Below are 18,583 nucleotides of genomic sequence, written 5' to 3' on the forward strand. Positions count from 1 at the left end.
TAAATTGGGATAAGAAATTTGATAGAAAGTCCTGCTTAGCTAATACATGCTACCCACACCTGAGACTGTGTGTATCTGCCAAGTTTGTTGAACATGTCCAAATATTGATTTCATCAGAAGGCGAAAACTTGGTCAGATTTGCATAGCGTAGTCCACCGTCCCGTTTTAAAACCTCTATTGAAAGTAAACAGAACACTGAAAAAAGGGGGGATTAGGGGCACGGAGCTGCTGTTAATAGAGCTTGTGTGTATCTGTGACTTCAAACCAATTGTGATGATGTTTTTGAAGAAGGGAGCACATTAAAAGTCATGACAGGGGGAAACTGAGATCAGATAGTAAAGTTATGAACAAAACAAAAGAGGCTCTAGGAACCCTTTTTATAAAGAGGAACATTAAATAATAGGAACTTCTGTCAGACTTAAACCATGAGCAACATAATCCATTGCATCTTTTATCATCCTGGTGTCACTGCAAGTTTAAACAGAATTATTGTTTAAGAAATGGCTATAATACGTAGGAGTTTTTTATGATCAACCTAGGTACTTCTTGAAAAGTGTCTTAAAGTCATCACATGAATAATGACGTTGTAAAACTGGAGATGTAGCTCCAGTGTTTATTGTGCCTCAACAATTTCTACTTTAAATATGTTTAAGTTAGCATGTCAAAAAGAAAATATTTCTTTTTCTGAAGTAAAATGTTTAAAATTTGAGTCTCTAATTTGTGAACTGAGCTGCTGTCCTTAAAGATCTTGCAGACTAGATGCTGGTGTCAGTCATACTTGCACAATACTTTTGCCTTTAATATTTTTTTGTGGAATGTTCTGAGCATCTCATGGCAAGAGGTTCTTGGTGACACCAAAGCGGGAAGAGAGTGCAGATTCATGGAGTTCTAGGTAGTGTGGATTCCTTAGCCTGAACAGGCCCTACAGTGTACCTGCATCTCATTCAGGACCAGATCTTGCAATCTGTACCTCAGGTTATCCGTTGATGGCAGTGGTCACAAATGGCCACATTGTATTTAGAATGAACACTATCTTAGATCTTCTCCACATACCCTGAGGGTTGATGTTATGCAAGTTATGAAAGTTTAAATATATATTTATATAGGAAATTTAGTTCCAAAAATATGTGTCCAAATTCAGGAAAACGTGACAGGCATAGAATAAACTGTACAATTACTGCCTTGGTATATTTGTGATAGATTGGTAAAAACATTTTGCTAGCTCCAACTCTTGAAAATCTAGCTGTTTGTATTTTTGCTTAAAAATGGCGTTGTCTTGGGGATAAGCTGCATGTGTTTCTTGTTCCCTAGTTTCTCCACTGAAGATGCTTTCCAAGAGTATCTAACGTCATTACATTGTGCTATTTACCCTGTGGCAGGTCTGGGTACATAAACTACAGGTTTCTTTATTTCCATGAGAGTTTGACAGATCTGGATTAGTCACTGTCCTTTCTTCACTATCGGTTCCTTACAGCCTCTTGCCTGAGTTGAACTTGACTGTGCCTGGCTCTGTTGAACCTGTCTTGGTGTGGAATTCCACAGATTAATGTTTCTTAGATTACAAGAACTTAGATTAGAAAAATAATCTTTCCAGTCATGGGGTTTACGAGGTCTGTCTGTAACCTATAGCAAGAAGACACCATGCATTCACTGCTGCTTCCTGCTCTTTTCTCCATCAGGCACCTGCTGACAACTGACTTTTCTGTTCTCAGGGCAGGGATTTTCAACAGTTCACTGTCATCTTGGTTTCAGATCTCAGCCTGGGAGTTATAGTTTCACTAACCCTGGTTGGAAGCAGGACTCTCATTGATTACCTGTTCATTGTTCATTCAAAGACTCCTCAAGTATTTCTTTGGAAGGCTTGCTTTCATCATTATTTTGTTTCTTGTTCTGACTCATGCGGCACTATTCTTTCTGATGTGATTCAATGTAGATCAAATCCTTTTAAAAGAGGTAGAGTGGGGAACTCGTATAATTCACTTAAAATAAGTCTTTGTTCTCCTGTGTTAGTAGAATTTTTAATATAGAATCTGGAAAACCACTCTGAATTGTTGGAGATATATATATATATATATTTTTTTTTTAAACCCATAATAAAAAGAGTTGAAAATACACAGTCTATCTCAGAATAATTATTGCCAGCACCAGTGTGTCTACTTTAAGCCTTGTTTCTTATTCTACCGAGAGTGCCACTCAGTAGCAGAAAGCAAATGTGTGAAGGTGCTTGTGATTGAAGGGTTTCAACATTGTAACAAAACATAGGCTGCCTCACTGCTACGGAATTCATGGAATTCCCTCTTTGGAGAAAAAAGGAATTAATGTAATAATGAATAATGTTTTTCCTCACTTGACCTGCGTGATCTATTTTATGTCATCAGTTTTATGGAAGCTGAACTTTGTTCTTGCAATTTTAAATTGGTTCTTTCACTGTTTTAAATCCAGTATTGCCTAAAGAATTCCTGATTATATTTGCATTGTTGTTCATGCTTTATAAACCAAAACAAAGTGATCTCTCATGCCTTAGAACCACAGTCTTTTATAGGTGCTTCAGAAAGATCTTTGACAGTAGTGCTGTGGTTGTGTTTTAATAGAATCTTTTCCATGACCATATTTTACTTCTGTTTTCAGCATAAGAGAATAAAATTTAGGGGAAGACACTGTGGATGCTGTGTGAAAATACCTGTATATTCCTGTGTTATGGCCCACAGAATCACTTTTTGAGTGGTGTTGTATTAATGTATTTCTGACTTAAACACCAAAGTACTAGTGAAAACTCTTAAATTATCCTTTTGAGTTCTCCAGTGAATTTACACAGCAAGATTCTTGCACGGTTTTTTTACACAGAGTATATATGCACTATTAAAACAATAAATGTTTGTATGTTGCTCACATTAAAAAAAAAAAAAGGCATTAATACTCTGAAATTTCCACTCAAATGCTTCATTTGCCTTATTGTTTGATGGGATTATTGTGCGTATTTCACTCCCTTACAGCTGTAAAAATAGAGAATAGCTTTCTGAGGTCAGTGGAGCAGTGCTGTGAATAAACTGATATGAGTGAGAGATATAGTTCATCATTAAAACCAGAAAAAGCCATTATCCATTCTGTTACCAGATTGTCCTGTACCTGGAATGTAAAGCTGAGAATCAGAAACAACAACATGTTATGGTTTTAATAAAAGATGTTATTCTTCTCACAACCTCACCATCCGCTGCCCCGCCACACACATTCCCCTGTAAAAGGAAAAGAAAAAAAAGGCAGGGAGGGAATCCCTGAAATGATCGGCTAGAGCAGAGGGCAACCATGGAAATCCCATAAGCAGCTGGTGTGTGAATGCTTGTGTGTTTACACATTCGTTCCACACTGGAAAGTGAACCCTAAGAAACCATTTCAAAAGACCAACTAAGCCTGGCACAAATTTAATAAAAGTTTTAATTATTTCTCAGTGGCATTGACTTACCTGATGTTGATGAGCAGATACCAAGGGTTCATCTGCTTTTGAGCTAGGTTTTTTTTTATATGTTTGGGTTTTAGTAGCTAGTATTTTTCCACCTGCTCTCTGTAGTATGCACATGTACACAGACGTGCTCTTCCGAGAATTCCCAGAATTCTGAAGGAGAGGGAGCTGCTGCACCACCGAAATGTGCCAAACGGATTGCTTTCAGATATCATTACCCAAACTTGTACCAGTGCCACAGCTGGGAAGCATTTTTACTCGATTTACAGATCATGGTTTTATAGATGTAAAAGTTGACATACTTGATAATTTGAAAATCACAACGTATCAAAAATAAGTGTTTTAATTACTTTCATTATCATCTCATTTATCAGGCAAATAATATTCAAAATTCTTCAAGGGTTATGTGACTGCGTATCTCTGTACAATTATGGCTGTTTAAGTAGTTATAATCTGATAAGTGAGCTATCATAGTATCTGGATAAGTAATTTTGACAGTCATAATATGCTAATTATGTAACAACACTGAGAGGATGACAAGGGTTGTCGCTGGGGTTTTTTGCCAGTTGAGGCTGCCTGTTTTTCATTTAACAACAAAACTGATGTTAATGCATTTTGGACTATTTGAAAAACTCCACTCAGGCGAGATTTACCTCCTTGAGAGCACCACGTTTCTCTGCGTTCCTTCCAGTGCTGTGCCCAGAGCAAGAGGGTATGTGAGAGGGCAATTTTCAGTCCCAAATCCAAGCAGTTCCCAGGTGTTTGCCAGTCTTCATGGAGGTGGCCCCCACCACCATTGTGTGCAACTCTGTTCTACAGACCAAAGCCTTGGCAGAAGCACAGCTGCTTTCCTGTATTATTTAATTTCTGTGTATTGTTTTCCTTTGCTGTGGGGTATCAGATGCTGTTGTAATGGGTTTTTTAGCCTCATCCCCTGTCTGTTCATGGGGTAGAAAAGGACCCTGTAAAGGCTCCTGAGGGACAGAGGTCACTGGGTGGATGAGAACAGGGACAGTTTTCCCACAGGAAGAGCAGTTTAACCTGTGAGAAACTGGTTTAAGTGCATATTTAGCAAAAAATGTAGAAGTTGCAAACAGGACTCTGTGCTAAGGAAAGAGTAACTGAGTTCTTAAAGTGCGTTGGTTTTATCTCTTTGTGTTTGATTATTTTCCTACATATTCCATTTGCAAACAGATCATATGCTTTTTCTAACTGTTACATCTATAAACTGAGCCCAGACTTACAGAAACAAAATGTTGTATCTAAAGATTCCTTAGGCTCTCACTGACAACTGTTCGATCGCTCTGTCTTCAAACTGTGCCCTTTAAAATACTGGTACAATCATGTTGTTTTTCTGAAATACGATTAAGACAGAGGGGCTGGTCTTCAGGCTTTGTAACCACCTGCAGTTTCCAGTGAAGTCTAGAGATCAGCATTTACTCAATATATCAGGAAATGAGGCTTTTAGTAAACAAGTCTGTTAATTATGTGTAAGAAGCAGCATGATCCAGTTCACTCAGTTTTAGTTATGTGCTGCAGGGCTAATAGGAGAAGAAACTGTAAACAGATATTTGTGTCTTGAGAGCAAGCAGGTATGACTTTCAAGTAGAGAAAACAAACCAGTACAGATAACACCATCATTATTGGTCACTTATGGAAGGTAACTTTACACTATATTCATGGCAAGGAAATACCAGTTTTTAAATGAAATCAGAATGTTCCAAAACATATAGACATTTTCATGACAGCGCTAACAGAGGAGCTGTTTTCAGCAAATGCCCTGGCAAACAGGTAATCAATTCCTCCTTCCAGAAAACCACTTGTCACCCAGAAACTCAAGTCTGTAAATATCTGTTCTAAAAGCTGTGCTGACACAGGGTTTGCTTCCCAGGGCTGGAGCCAAGCATTCTCCAAGCAGGACGGCCACAGCCAGGGGGCTCTGATTGCCCACTTGTGATGGCGTAAATGCAAATGCAACTGAATAGTGTCCTGTGTTAACCACAGAATGGGCTTAAATTAACTTTACATCTTGATAAAATACTTTGTTTGTGTTTCCTACCAGATATTTTCAAATTAATATTATAATTTACTTCAGAAACTGCAAATATAATTTGTTCTTTACATTGTTGAGTAGCAGTTAAATAGAAACTATATAGATATTTATTTGTACTTTCTAAATTGCTGAAATGATTTATTATAGTGCAATTTTCATGGTGTTACATTTTTATTGCCTTATATTGCACATGTTGGGTTTTAATAGTTGCATCCTTCATCCCATTAATTTCAAATTAAACATTAAATTGCAATGAAAGTTCAGTCATAGCTCCTAAAGCATAAAAAATAAGCTTTGGTCTTCACTTTGTAGAATGAAAGTGGGAATGGAATACAGAATAAGTAGAAAAATAAACTGTTCTCTCACCAAGATCTGCGATATTATGCTTAACAGCATAACAGCATCTGGTAACTGAGAGATCTGTGTTCATTTCTGTACTACAAGGTTTAATTTTATTGTGCTTCAGTTAACCAAGTATAATTTAGCCTTTAGCAATTACGGATTTTACCAGGACTCAGCAAGGGACTGCCTTTTGCCGTTGCAATCAATGTAAATTTTGTACCCAGTCATTAAGACCCAGGTTGTATTTTTGATTTCAACTCTATTTTCAGGTAGTCTTTCGTTTTTGGTTGGTTTTTTTTTTCTTTTTTAATGTGGTATCTCATTTGCTCAAAGGCTCGATACAGAAACATCTTGGTAGTACACATTATAAAACATTTAAGCGGTTGGGTCTGTAAAGACCCAAAAAAAACCTCCCACAGAAGTCTTAACTCCTAGAGATCCAAGATATAAATAAAGAAACCAAGATTTGAAGTAATTTAAAGGAATATATAATAAATCCAGGAATATTTTAATGTGAAGAAGAAACAAAAATATGTATACACAGTGTGGTTTGCTCCCTGTTGAAATCAATTAGAATCTTTCCATTGAGTTCAATCCAGTTTCAATCATTCCAGTGAGCACGGGCCTCAGTTTTCCATGAACAGCAAGTGACTTGTTTAGATCCTGATCTGAGGCAGATGATGGAATGACCCCTGTTACACCCTCAGATACGGAAATGTTTACAAGATCATGTGTGTTTTGAAGGGAAGAAATGTACTGATTGCAAATTTCTATAAATTCCAAATTCCTAGAAAGTAGTAATTAAATCCAAGGATGAAATCCCAAATCTGTTATAACCTAGGACAGGTGCTACAGGTTTTCAGAAGGGTTATCACTCCCAGTCTCTTAAAGTATTTAATAGGTTAAAAAAAAAATTAAAAAAAGGCACAAAATGCAGCTGGGTGTGATGTCATGAACAGCTCTCAGACTGACAATGCCAGAAATGGGCAGCAGAGAGGGGAGCAGAAATCAAAGAGAAAGAGCAAAGTCATTAAATATTTATAATGGAGCTGGTAAAAATATGATTTATCAAAAATACAGTTTTACTGAACTAGAAGTATTTTGTGGGTGTTTTGATAGTTCTGTCATTTCTGCAGTGCTGATGGGGTTTTTGCGAGAACTGAATTGAAAACCTGACCTTTCTCTGAAAACAGCTATTTTGATGCAGTTCAGTTTCATGAAAAGTTTCAAATAGTTTTTAATTCCACATTGGGAAAAAAGCTAACATCATCTTCAAAGCTGCTGAACTATATGATTTATGTCCTCTGTATAGCTCCTGCTCAAGCAAAAAGATGAGGGCAGCAACCAGGATAACATTGAAGAAATACAGCCAATAAGTAGGGATTTTCAGTATGTTAGATGATAAAGAAGCACAAAACCCAGTGTGTTGAGCTCATTGTGGTTCTGAATTTACTGTTTAAAAAGCAAACCTCCTTGCATAACTGAATAAATAATATGCGTGAAATATCCCATTGTAAAATATTAAAAGGTACAGGAGCTCCTATTTTTACTAAAGAGTTTTTAATGGTTGTTCTGTATCTTTAGGTTCAATGCAGATGTGGATTTTATATCCAGTACAGTTATTTTCATATTGATGAAACTATTAAAAAAATCCGATTTTCTAAATCAGAAAAGTTACTTTATACTCCTGCTAATCATACCATTATGTGAAAGAGTAATGTTTGCAATCAGCCTAAGATTTACTGGTGCACAGCACTGCCTACCATTATAAATACTATGTCAAGGGTCTGTGCTTCCGAAATTGGTTTGGTGGCTGGAGTCCCATCTGAATCCCTGAATATATCAGGACCTGTTTTGGCTGACACTCCTGTGTTAAAAAGCAAGGATCTTAGTAAATTCTGAGTAGGTGTAAGCTAACGTCTCAGAAAAATCTGAGATTTTGTCCTGCTTAAGTATTTGTCTGTGTTGTTATTAGCACAGTCAAAAGCTGGAAATAGGGATCAAAATATCCAGTCACAGTTCCTCAAGGACAGCTGCAGAAATAGTGAGATGTAGTCAGTTCACACAGCTAAGGTTTTCACACCTCTAATGTGTACAATATTAAGCATGAGTAGGCTAAGGCAATCCTACACACAGCTGTGGTGGGGAGTCTCTCTCAGATTTCTGTGCCTAAAAGAACAGGCTTTCTCATGAACTGCCTGCGAGTGACAAATCACTGCAAACCTTTTCTGCATAAAATGCAGTTGTTTACTGCCTGAGCTATGGTAAGCAACTGGAGCTTTTTGATGACTTATTGGTGATGGTGGGGGGAGCAACCATATGCTTAAGAACAGCACAGAATAAAATCACACTGTCTTTATAAAGCATGGTAGGAAATAAACTGTACCAAAACAAAAAAAAAAAAAAAAAAAGAAACAAAAAAAACGGAGGAGGTGGTTGTAAGGCTTAGAGGAGTAAGATAAGCTGAATGTATTTTTTTAAAAATAATGATAGCAATTCCAAGTGTCCACACAAATTAGAATGCAAATTATCTGCAATTACCTTTTCTTTGATGGATTTATCTTTGCTATGTGATTTCCGTTCTGATAAAAGGCTAGATGTTGTAATTTTGACTGTTATTTTTCATTTTCATTTGTGATCGATGCTTTTAGTAGAAGCATTTGCGCCCAAAGAAACTCATCATGTCTATGGATCCAATCCAGAGGATGTCTTTATACGTGGAGCTGAATATTTCAGATTAAAGACAGACAAGTGGAAGTCAAAACAAATGGGAAAAAAAAAAAGCTGTGATGAGGAGGAACCATATGGTATTCTTGTAACAATTAAACTCAGTGCTCTACTTTACTACACGTCTGCAGGATGCACAGATTAAACCCTTGTGCCCAGGCTCCATGCCAAGATTGAATTAATGTTCCTAAGGTTTTGACTTAATCTGCTCCATAAGAAGAGGCCGTAGCAGAGTAAATATTTGAGTGAAAACCTGGGATGTGCAAGCACTTTACCCCTTTCCTAACCTTTAACCTCACTGTGTTCTCTGCCACGTGTGGTTTTGTGGGCATAAGGTGCAACAGTCCTGAGATATGTAATGTATCTCTGACAAGAGTTTAGGAGCCAGTGAAAAGATGCAAACTGCATAATTTCCCTTTTATCTCACTTCACAGGCTACCAATGCCCTGAAAATTCCATGGTTATCCAAAAGTATTTCACATTGCACCTCTCTAATGCTTATTTTTGCAAACCTGACATGTCTGCACACATGCTTTGGAGCAAATTCTCATTAAAAAATGGTGTTCTTTGTCCTCGTTGCATTATATATATATATATATAAAAATATATAAATTACAGGCGGATCTTGCTGTTCTTTCTTATGTCTTCTGTGCACATCCAGGGGGCTCTTACTCCAGACTTTTCAGCCATGACACATCCAGGAGTCGGCACCTGTTCATTCAGGTCCAGCCCTGTGCTAATGTGAGTGCTGGGTTTCTGGCTTAGAGCTGCTGGCATCCAACTGTCTACAGACCCCCACATAGCCTCAAGTGACCACCCATTGCTCTCAAGTGATTTTATAATGCTTTTTAATGGCATTCTGTTCATCATCAACCTCATCTTTTGAATTTCAAACCTGAGAAAAAAAGAGGGTGAATGGCTATCATAAAATATTGGCATGCTGGAAGAAGGACACAGGACTACTGTTAACAACCTGTAGGCAATCACTTTTCTGTAGAGACCAATAGTCATTTTTGGCTTGGTCTACATACTGAGGATTATTTTATGGTGGTTGTTTTTGCAAAACAGCCCTAGCTCCTAGTACTTACCTCTCCTTTGCTTTGTATGGTCAAGTCCACTGCTTATAGTATGTTCTTGCCAAAGTTCCTGATATAAAACCTCAAGTTAAAGCTGACTGATGCCTTTGAGTAAAAAGAAACAGAAAAATGAATTGATCATCCACTGTGTGCTTTGAATTATCCAACTATACCTCAAAACAATACATTTTAAATTATTCAGGGGAATAATTTTAATAAAGGCAACATTTTCCAAGCTTCTTTATCTCAGAAATTGTCTGCCTTGATATAGGGCTCCAGGGAAAGTGTTTTAATTAAAAAGTAAGTTTTTCTGTCAGTCTGCTGAGTCCTCAATAGACTAAACAGCTGCTGATTTTCTAAACTGATTGTGACATGATGCTCTCTATATAGCAAAAGAGAGACAAACCTAGCAGGTCAAGTTGGTGCATCTGTCCTGCTGCAGAAAACGTTTGTGTTAGGTGTGCCTACCAGCCTGTTGGAATTCCGTAAGCTGTACATATCTGCGCGCCAGCATTCCTAATCCTAAGTCTTTATTTAATTTGAAATTCTAGTCACGTTATACATCATTAGCTACTTTTATGTATTTTATTAGCATTTGTCCTTTAACAGCTCAGCAGTACTTAGTGGGTAGGAATCATTGCAAGCATTATAATAACCGTTGTAATCTTACATGCACAGACCTCTAGGTCTCTCTTATAAAATAGGTTCACTTTTTTCAAAATATATACACAGTAAAATGGGTCAGTGCCTCACTAGGCAAGTTATCTCCTGTTTCTCTCAGTCTAGACCTATTTCACCTAGAGGTGAAATAGCTTCATGATCCATCTTTCAGACACAGATGTGGAATTAGGGCAGTGGTAGCATCTGGGCTTCTGTGTTCACTGCAAGATGGCTGGCTGAAGCAAAGTGATGCTTCATCTGCTGCAGTAGCAGGAAACCTGCTGTCACTGACTGCAAATGTTGCAACCTCAAGTGAAACACTAGTCAAATAGTGCAGGTAGTGTGTGTGAAGATGGTGAAAACATAGATCAGAAACTCACCCAACTGAGAACTGACTAATTGTGCTCCACTGAGCTCTTGGGGGATAAAGTTCCTTTTATTCATTTGAGTTTTTTGCAGGTTTAACTGCACAGCTGCAGGATTATTTTTCAAGTAGTTCATAATAATGTGGTATTCTAAAAAATGGCAAGGCAAATATTTCTCAGTAATGATCATGTAATGGTTAAAGAGGCTGTGCTATGCCTTATAGCATTCTAACTAGATTGGACAGCTGTTTCTCTGTGTTGAGGGTATGTGTGTGTGTAACTCAGATCCACTGCGGAATCCACAGGATGCTTGCAAACATAAAAAATAAGGTTAACAAATGCCTTCCACTGTTGTAGTTACACATGGACCTCTATGTATTGGTTATGATAGTATATGGTTTTGTAGTGTTCTTAAAATCAAACCTTGTTGCTTTCTTTCTCTCTTGAATATTACAGATTTCAGAAAGATTAAAAGATTAAGAAATGTTTGAGGTTATTTACAATAAAACATGGATATGTGTTTTGGAGGAATGAATGACAATATTTTATAGTTCTATGCTTTTAGAACAGAGGATATAATACAGAGAACTGTATAATCATTAGTTAATTAACCACATCTTTATGTGCACAAACCTTTTTCGCCTTGTTACATATTTTTGTGATCCATCTCAAAGTTTATTGCAGCCTTCAAATAAGCATGTATCAATTCTCCATCATTTGAGCTGGAGTGCAAGGGTCTCTTGTGCAGATCCTAGTGCACAGTGTGACATGTTAAGCATCTAAGCAGTGGTGGTCTGTTTTCCAAAAGTGCAACGCGGTCATATATATCTCACTATAATTGGAGCATGTCCATAAAAATTATTTTTTTTTTATGCAACCTTATTTAAACAAAATTGTAGAGTAGGTTTTTCAGGTGGTTTGTTGCTGAGTACATTAATGACCTAAGTGATTTCCCTGGGAAGCTTATCATGGAGCCAGGAAGAAACCCAGATATGACTGCTGCTTATGTGCTACCCACAGAGCTATCTTTTTATCCCGAGCAATTGGTCCCTGCTTCAGCAGAAAAATGAAGTCTGGTTCGTTTGGTGTGAGCTTATAGCAACAATGAATCACATGAAGTGCAAGTACAGTTTCCTTCACTTTCCGATTTCAAATCCATAGGAACAGAATAGGAAGGGTAGCAGTGGATTTATGCTCTTGTTTTGCAGAGCTTGTTGCCCATAAAATTAGATATGAGGAAATAACAATTTTTGTGTTTTATTAAGATATGAACACCTCCCTCTGTTTATGATGTCAGTATCACTTCCTGGATTTTAATACGAGTTTAATAGCATTGACTTCAATGAGCTGGAAAAGCATATACGATAGTTACTGCCTTAATTTTTTTCTATCCTTTAAGATATTTTACATCTCTCTTTTTTACTTTTATTATTATTTTCCCAAACAACTACCCTTTCCTCCCTCAAAACATAATCTTCTATGTTTTGCAATTATTTAAATGGTAGGTACAGCTTATGACAGAAAACTTGTCAAAGAATTAAACCTCCCCAGTGGTACTGAGAAACTTCAAATGTCAGCAGCCCCGCACTGCAGGATTCCAGACCTTTGAGATCTTGAGTCTAACCAGTAACCTAGCACTGCCAGGTCCACCACTAAACCATGTCCCTAAGTGTGACAGCTACACACCTTTCAAATTCCTAAGTGAGTCAACCACTTCCCTGGGCAGGCTTTTCCAACGCCTGACAACCCTTTCCAGGAAAATCTAAGCCCCCTATACAACTCCAGGCCATTTCTGCTTGTTGCTTGGGGAGACTGACTACCACTCTTCTACAACCTCCTTTCAGGTAGTTGTAGACAGCAATAAGGTCTCCCCTCAGCCTCCTTTTCTCCAGGTTAAACAGCCCCAGATCCCTCAGCCGCTCCCCATCAGATTAGTGCTCCAGACCCCTCACCAGCTCCATTGACCTTCTCTGAACTCACTCCAGCACTAAAATGTCTTTTGTTGTTGTGAGGGGCCCAAAACTGAACGCAGGATTCGAAGTGAAGCCTCACCAGTGCCAGGTACAGGGAGATGGTCACTGCCATGGTCTTGCTGGCCAGACTGTTTTTGATACAAGCCAGCATGTTGTTGGTCTTTTTGGCCACCTGAGCACACTGCTGGCTCATGTTCAGCCGCTGTCAGTCAACACCCATTTTTCCCCCAGGCAGCTTTCCACTCCCAAGCCTGGAGTGTTGCATGGGGTTCTTGAGACTCAAGTGCATGACCCGGCACTGAGCCTTCTTAAATTTCATACAACCAAATGAAACCACTTAGTGATTTCTGATTCACATACAACCATTGACTTTTATTAACTATTGAGGAAAGTAACTAAATGTCAGAGATCCCAGATTTTCATTTGAAGTCTTCTGTATTCTTGGTCTAATGAAAGCTGAAGAAAACACAGAGGTAGCTGTGAAAGGCAAAATAAGCCTGCAATTTTTTTAATAACTTCTGGAATTGACTTCAAATGAATAATTCTGTGTAGTTGTTAAAGAAGTAACATTGGGGATTTTATTTCTACTGAAAGAAAGTTTTATTTTTTATATACAAAGCAGTAATTTGCAATAAAATTTGGTTGATTAAGGCTTATAATCACTAAATCTTGCATGTAAATGTTGCTGAATATGAAACATTGTCTTTAGGAATTTTTAAACAGTGGAAAATTTGGTTGGTTATATTTCAGAAATTATAAACTGTCGATAGCTTTTTTCAAGTTATTATAATTTTTACAAAAGAAATTATATTATTATTATGCCTGCAGTAGTAACCTATGGATCTCGACCAGAGCTCACAACTTAAAATAATGCACACTTCAAAATTAATATGTGCTAATGGTTAATGCTAGCCTGAATGATTTGAAGAAAAAACAAAATGTCCAGAATTCAATTAAAATATGGATTAAAATGAAGGAACTCTTAGTGAAGTTAAACCCTGCAATCAGAAGATTTTACAGGAAGCAACTGGAAACCCGCAGGATGTACATCCTGCCCTGGGAGAAGAGATATTTTGCCTCTACCCTGGGTGCAACTGCTATAGGGTTTCATTGGTGTGCTTCTACCTTTGTGTGGTATCAGCAAATTATCCCTATTTTATTGGCTCACTGCCACTACCATTTTTATGATCCCTGAATCATCCTTTATGCATCTGTTCAGATACATTCAAATGAAATTAAAAACAAAGCTTGATATTTTCCTGTGGTGTCTGTTGAGAGGAAAACAATATCCCAGTTTGCCTTCTATTTATTTCACCCTTACAATGGAGAAGGGAAGTGGGTGATGCCAACGTCCTGAATGTGGTAGTTCTGCAACTTAAATTGTGAGGCTGAATAAGAGAGAAGCCCCATCTCCCGTTCATCAAATGAGTTTCATGACAATATATATCTAAGAACCCAGCAAATAATATAAGCTTGGCACAATTCCTGTTGGCACCAGGAAGGTGGGTCTGGGGTTAGCTTAGCTGGGTTTAAATAAAGCCCTGTAGCTCCATTTAATAATGAAAAATATCATATTTTAAATACAGTTTTTGTAAGGCCTATTACAGTTTTTGTAATGCCTATTATTGGTAGTTTTATGTATCTATACGTATGTGTGTCTCGCAATGTAATGTTGAACCTTATTCAATTTTCTGCTTTGTTTTGGCTCTTACAACTGTTATAGTTTCCAATGTAGTCCTTAAAGAAGGTACCTGTTTAGAATCATTGTGATTCCTCTATATTTTCATTTTTCAACAGTGTAATATCATTTATTTGGAAACAGTAGTAGAATCCTTCTGAAAAAATCTTACCTAGTTTTTAAAAACATACGCAGTTGTATTCATATAATTTCATATAATTAGCTTTCTGTAGCCAGAATCTGGGAGTCCATGTGGGTTTTTTGCAGTTTGTTTACAAATATTTCCCCATATCCGTGTAGCTGTCATTATTTTATCTTTGGCAAATGGAGATGTAAAAGGCAAAATTGAGTCCTATACAAAGCTGGAGTATCTAGCATAGAAGCAGGATACAGAGACTTCTAAAATATTTGCTGAGATCTAATTAGAACAAGTGCTGCTTCTATGATTGCTTTGCATCAGGCCTCTGCATTTGGAGAGGAGAAAGTGATCAATGTTTAGACTAAGACTGAGAGAATTTTTTTCTGCCCTGAGCTATTTCTGGGGTTTTTTTTAAGAACAGGAGGCCTGGATGTCTGCAAATTCCATAATGTTTAGAGTCAAACAGTGGATCAATAAAATAATAAACACAAACCACTGAAGTTATTATTTTTGTTGATGAATTGTGCATCTGAGGAAAACTTTTTTATTAAGGAACTATGAAGGCCACCGTTACACAACAAATAGTATTTTTTCCATTAGACTGCCCATATTTACACTGTTATTTTCATATTTAGTTAAAATACAACTGAAAACCACAATATCATGTTAGCTTCATATTTCATTTTGAAGTTGCAAGGAAATTATAATTTTTTTCAAAGGTGTGTGTGACAGCTTGAGATACAAACTCAGTGTCCACAATCAAAGCTGAACAAACAGCTTCACTTCAACCCTCTCTTAATTTTATGCTTTGTTTCCTGTACAACAGTTCATAAACATTGTGGAGCCTACTTTTGGGAATATGCACAGTATTAGTCTTTTTGGAGTCAGATTCTCATGGTAAAATCTATTCCACAGCCCAAATATGTGAGCTCATGGAGGGTGAATGAGAGCCTGGAAAAGACCACAACTTTTTTCAGTCTTGGGAAACCACACTGCTCTCCCATGCCACTTGAGGGAGCGGTTGGAGCAAGCAAATGTCCAAACAAATACTTAATGTATTTTCCCAGTGCCTTGTAATTACTAAAACAACTGTGTGCAGATCTTGGAAAGACATTCATAGGCTTGATTATAATTGTTAAGTGTGGGATTCATCTGCCTAAATGTCAGTGTATGTAGCTGAGCTCACCTTCAGCTCCCATTGTAATCAAGGAAAACTTATGCGGTGGTAGTTGAGAGAATATCCTAAAGAGCTGGTATTAATACTAAGTTTACCAAATCCCCACCCTCCCCACACACACCTCCTTTGCATTTTTAATTTCTCACACATAATAGGAATTACGAACTCTTAACACTTTTAGAAAGTCAGTGTATACTCTTTTTCTCTAAAAATAAACAATATATTCTAGAAAAAGGGAGTGAGGAGCCAGGCTTGAATTAGAGGTTGTAGATCTGCAGTTAGTTTAGTATATGGCAGTTGACTCAGATATGATTGGCAAGGAGATTTCCAAAAGGCTACAACTGTAAATTGGAAATAAATGGAAGAGGATTATGTGAGTGCGAGACAGCTTTGGATCTATAATGCATGGCCCAAGACTGACTGGTTCTGAAAAGAGCATGTGTTTAATGTGTCATAAAAATATTTAAGCCACATCGGTCTTTGTATAAATATTTCATTTTTAAAGTTGGATTCTGAAGTGGCAAAAAATGAATTCAGCATGCATATCCTTGCCATCAGTATGGAGGATAAAAAAATGAATCACCAGAAACTAGGGGTTTTTTTTCCCCCCTTCCAGACTCCTATTCTCATAAGAATTTTTTTTTTTTAATGTTATCTTTTGTGTCCAAATCAATTTTTTTAGTCCTTGGTATATCATCTGTTTTGTTATATAGTATTCCTCTGAGAGAAACTATAGATCTATTACATTAGGAGGCAGTTTGGAGGCAGAGTGAGTTGCTGCCAAGAAGGCATTCATGTATGAGAGTGTGAATGTCGGTGGGTGACCGAGATGTCCAAAACGGACACTTGTCTGTGTTCCTTCAACTGCTTCTGCTCCAAAGATGACATATGTCTGTAAATAAAGCAAGATATGTTTTGGATGTGCCCATGTTCTGCATCATTAGGTTTTTTTACCGTTGGGAAACTAAACTGCAAGAATCTGAACATCTGCTACCACCTGGCAGCTCAAGTGGCTCAAGGAAGGAGAGCAAGCAGTCAGAAAAGACCACGTCTAAGAAATTCTCTATTTTTCCCTCTGCTATTTTCTTTAACTAAATACAGTCTTCTTAATTTAGCTCGAAAATAGTATAGATCAACGCTGATGTTAGTGCCATATCTAGGGAATAGACTTTAGGGCTTTAACAAACCATTTAATAGTGACAGAGAAGGAGGGAAGTATGTGACCAGAGCTGCATTCACCACATCACACAGTACAAGCAGGTGGTCAGTGGCCCTTTTGGATGTATCCTAAACTGCTGCCTGATTGTGTACTTCCCTTATCTATAACAGCATGTGTAAAACAAATGAATGCTGCTTCATCAGTGTCACTCTAGTGCATAAGACACAGACCTCCCTGGTTATGACTGTTTTATACTATTCCTCGCAGGTGAAATCTGTGCTTTTAAAATCCATGGACAAGAAATGCCCTTTGAAGCTGTTGTGCTAAACAAGACATCTGGAGAAGGTCGTCTTCAAGCAAAAAGTCCTATTGACTGTGAACTGCAGAAGGAATATACATTCATCATCCAGGCCTATGACTGTGGATCTGGACCAGGTGGAACAAACTGGAAGAAATCTCACAAGTGGGTGAAAATGAAGATGAATTCTTTTTTCCTTTGGTATACGTTTACTCTGGAGTATATATCAGATTGAAGGGCTCCTTTTTATACTGTAGTAAAGTAGAAGGCAAGTAAGATGAACCATTGTTGCAGTAGTCCATCCACTTTTTATTCCTTTTTCCTTTTGGGAAATATTTCTTCTTTCCTGCCTCTTGCAATTTGACCCATTCTGCAGTGGTTGCGTTGAAGCTTTTAATAGGATCCCTGTTTAAGTGGAGAAATGCATCTCAGCATTTTTTCATTAATCCTAGCATTTCAGTTTTAGTTTATTTTCCCATTCTTGTTTTCATGTTAAATACAGTGACTAAGCAGATCATCTGGGACACACAAGTCAGCATTTAATTGATGCTTACAAATTCTAAATAGATTTTTCTCTCTGTTAATCTCACTTTAAATGGTAAGAAAAGAAAAATCACCTTTTGGTTTTTTACTATGTACATGTATATAAGCTGCAGCAGTGTTGCCTTTGCAGTGTGTTTCTGACCTCAGCTTTTGGACAGCAAGTCTCAGAGGAATTCAAATCCTCTGAAAGAGGGGGTATTGGAGGTTAGTAGATGGTACTTTTTAGCGTGAAGCCAATTTCCTGCATAAGCTTAAGTGGCACAGTGCCTTTTTCCCCCTTCAATTCATGAAACCAAGCTTCAGACCATTTGTCATTGAAGATGAATTGAATTCTTGTGTAGATGTATAACTGCTGTACAAATTGTTCATTTTGCTGAGAGCTATTTAAATAAATGATTAATAGTAATTATTCTTCCTTTTGCCTATCCAGGACACATTACAATTAAAAATTTAATTAGCTCTATAATGCATGCTGAACTTTTTCAGGATATTTAGAGGGAAGCCTATGAATCAAATAACCATCAAGTCACAGAAACAGGTTTTGCTTCGTATTATTTAATTTTACTATGTTTTTCCCTCACATGTCAGCAACAAGCTAGAACGTTCCACTTATGGAAAATTTTGGTCTAATCCTGAACAAATGAAATCTGCCCTATCAGGATCAGACTTTGTTACACTTTCTCATAGCAGTTTGTGTAGTAAACCACACACTAAGCTGCGCTGCCTGGGTCCCAACCTTTACTACTGGCTCTGCTATTCTTCTAGAAAGTCTCTTCGTTTCTCCGTCCCTCTGTTACCTTGCCTATCAAACCAGATAGCAAATTCTTTCGAAGGAAGGCCTTTAGAGTTTGCTTATTAAATACTAAAAAGGCCTGTTATTTTTGACCCTGAAAAATTTACACATACAATGTTGTAACTAATTAAAGCATTAAATAA

The 18,583-nt window shown here is 37.4% G+C and overlaps 1 protein-coding gene across 4 annotated transcripts in view; it reads left to right on the forward strand.

Moving 5' to 3' along the window:
* CLSTN2 (calsyntenin 2) overlaps window positions 1-18,583 on the forward strand; it is a 334,315-nt gene that overhangs the window by 238,891 nt on the left and 76,841 nt on the right. For all 4 annotated transcript variants that reach the window (XM_065844300.2, XM_071812444.1, XM_071812442.1 and 1 more), the window contains exon 3: window positions 17,074-17,269. In XM_065844300.2, coding sequence (XP_065700372.1) covers window positions 17,074-17,269 — 196 coding nt within the window. The remainder of the gene's footprint in view (window positions 1-17,073; window positions 17,270-18,583) is intronic.

This window comes from Patagioenas fasciata, chromosome 9 (assembly GCF_037038585.1).
Source record: "Patagioenas fasciata isolate bPatFas1 chromosome 9, bPatFas1.hap1, whole genome shotgun sequence".
Taxonomy (NCBI): domain Eukaryota; kingdom Metazoa; phylum Chordata; class Aves; order Columbiformes; family Columbidae; genus Patagioenas; species Patagioenas fasciata.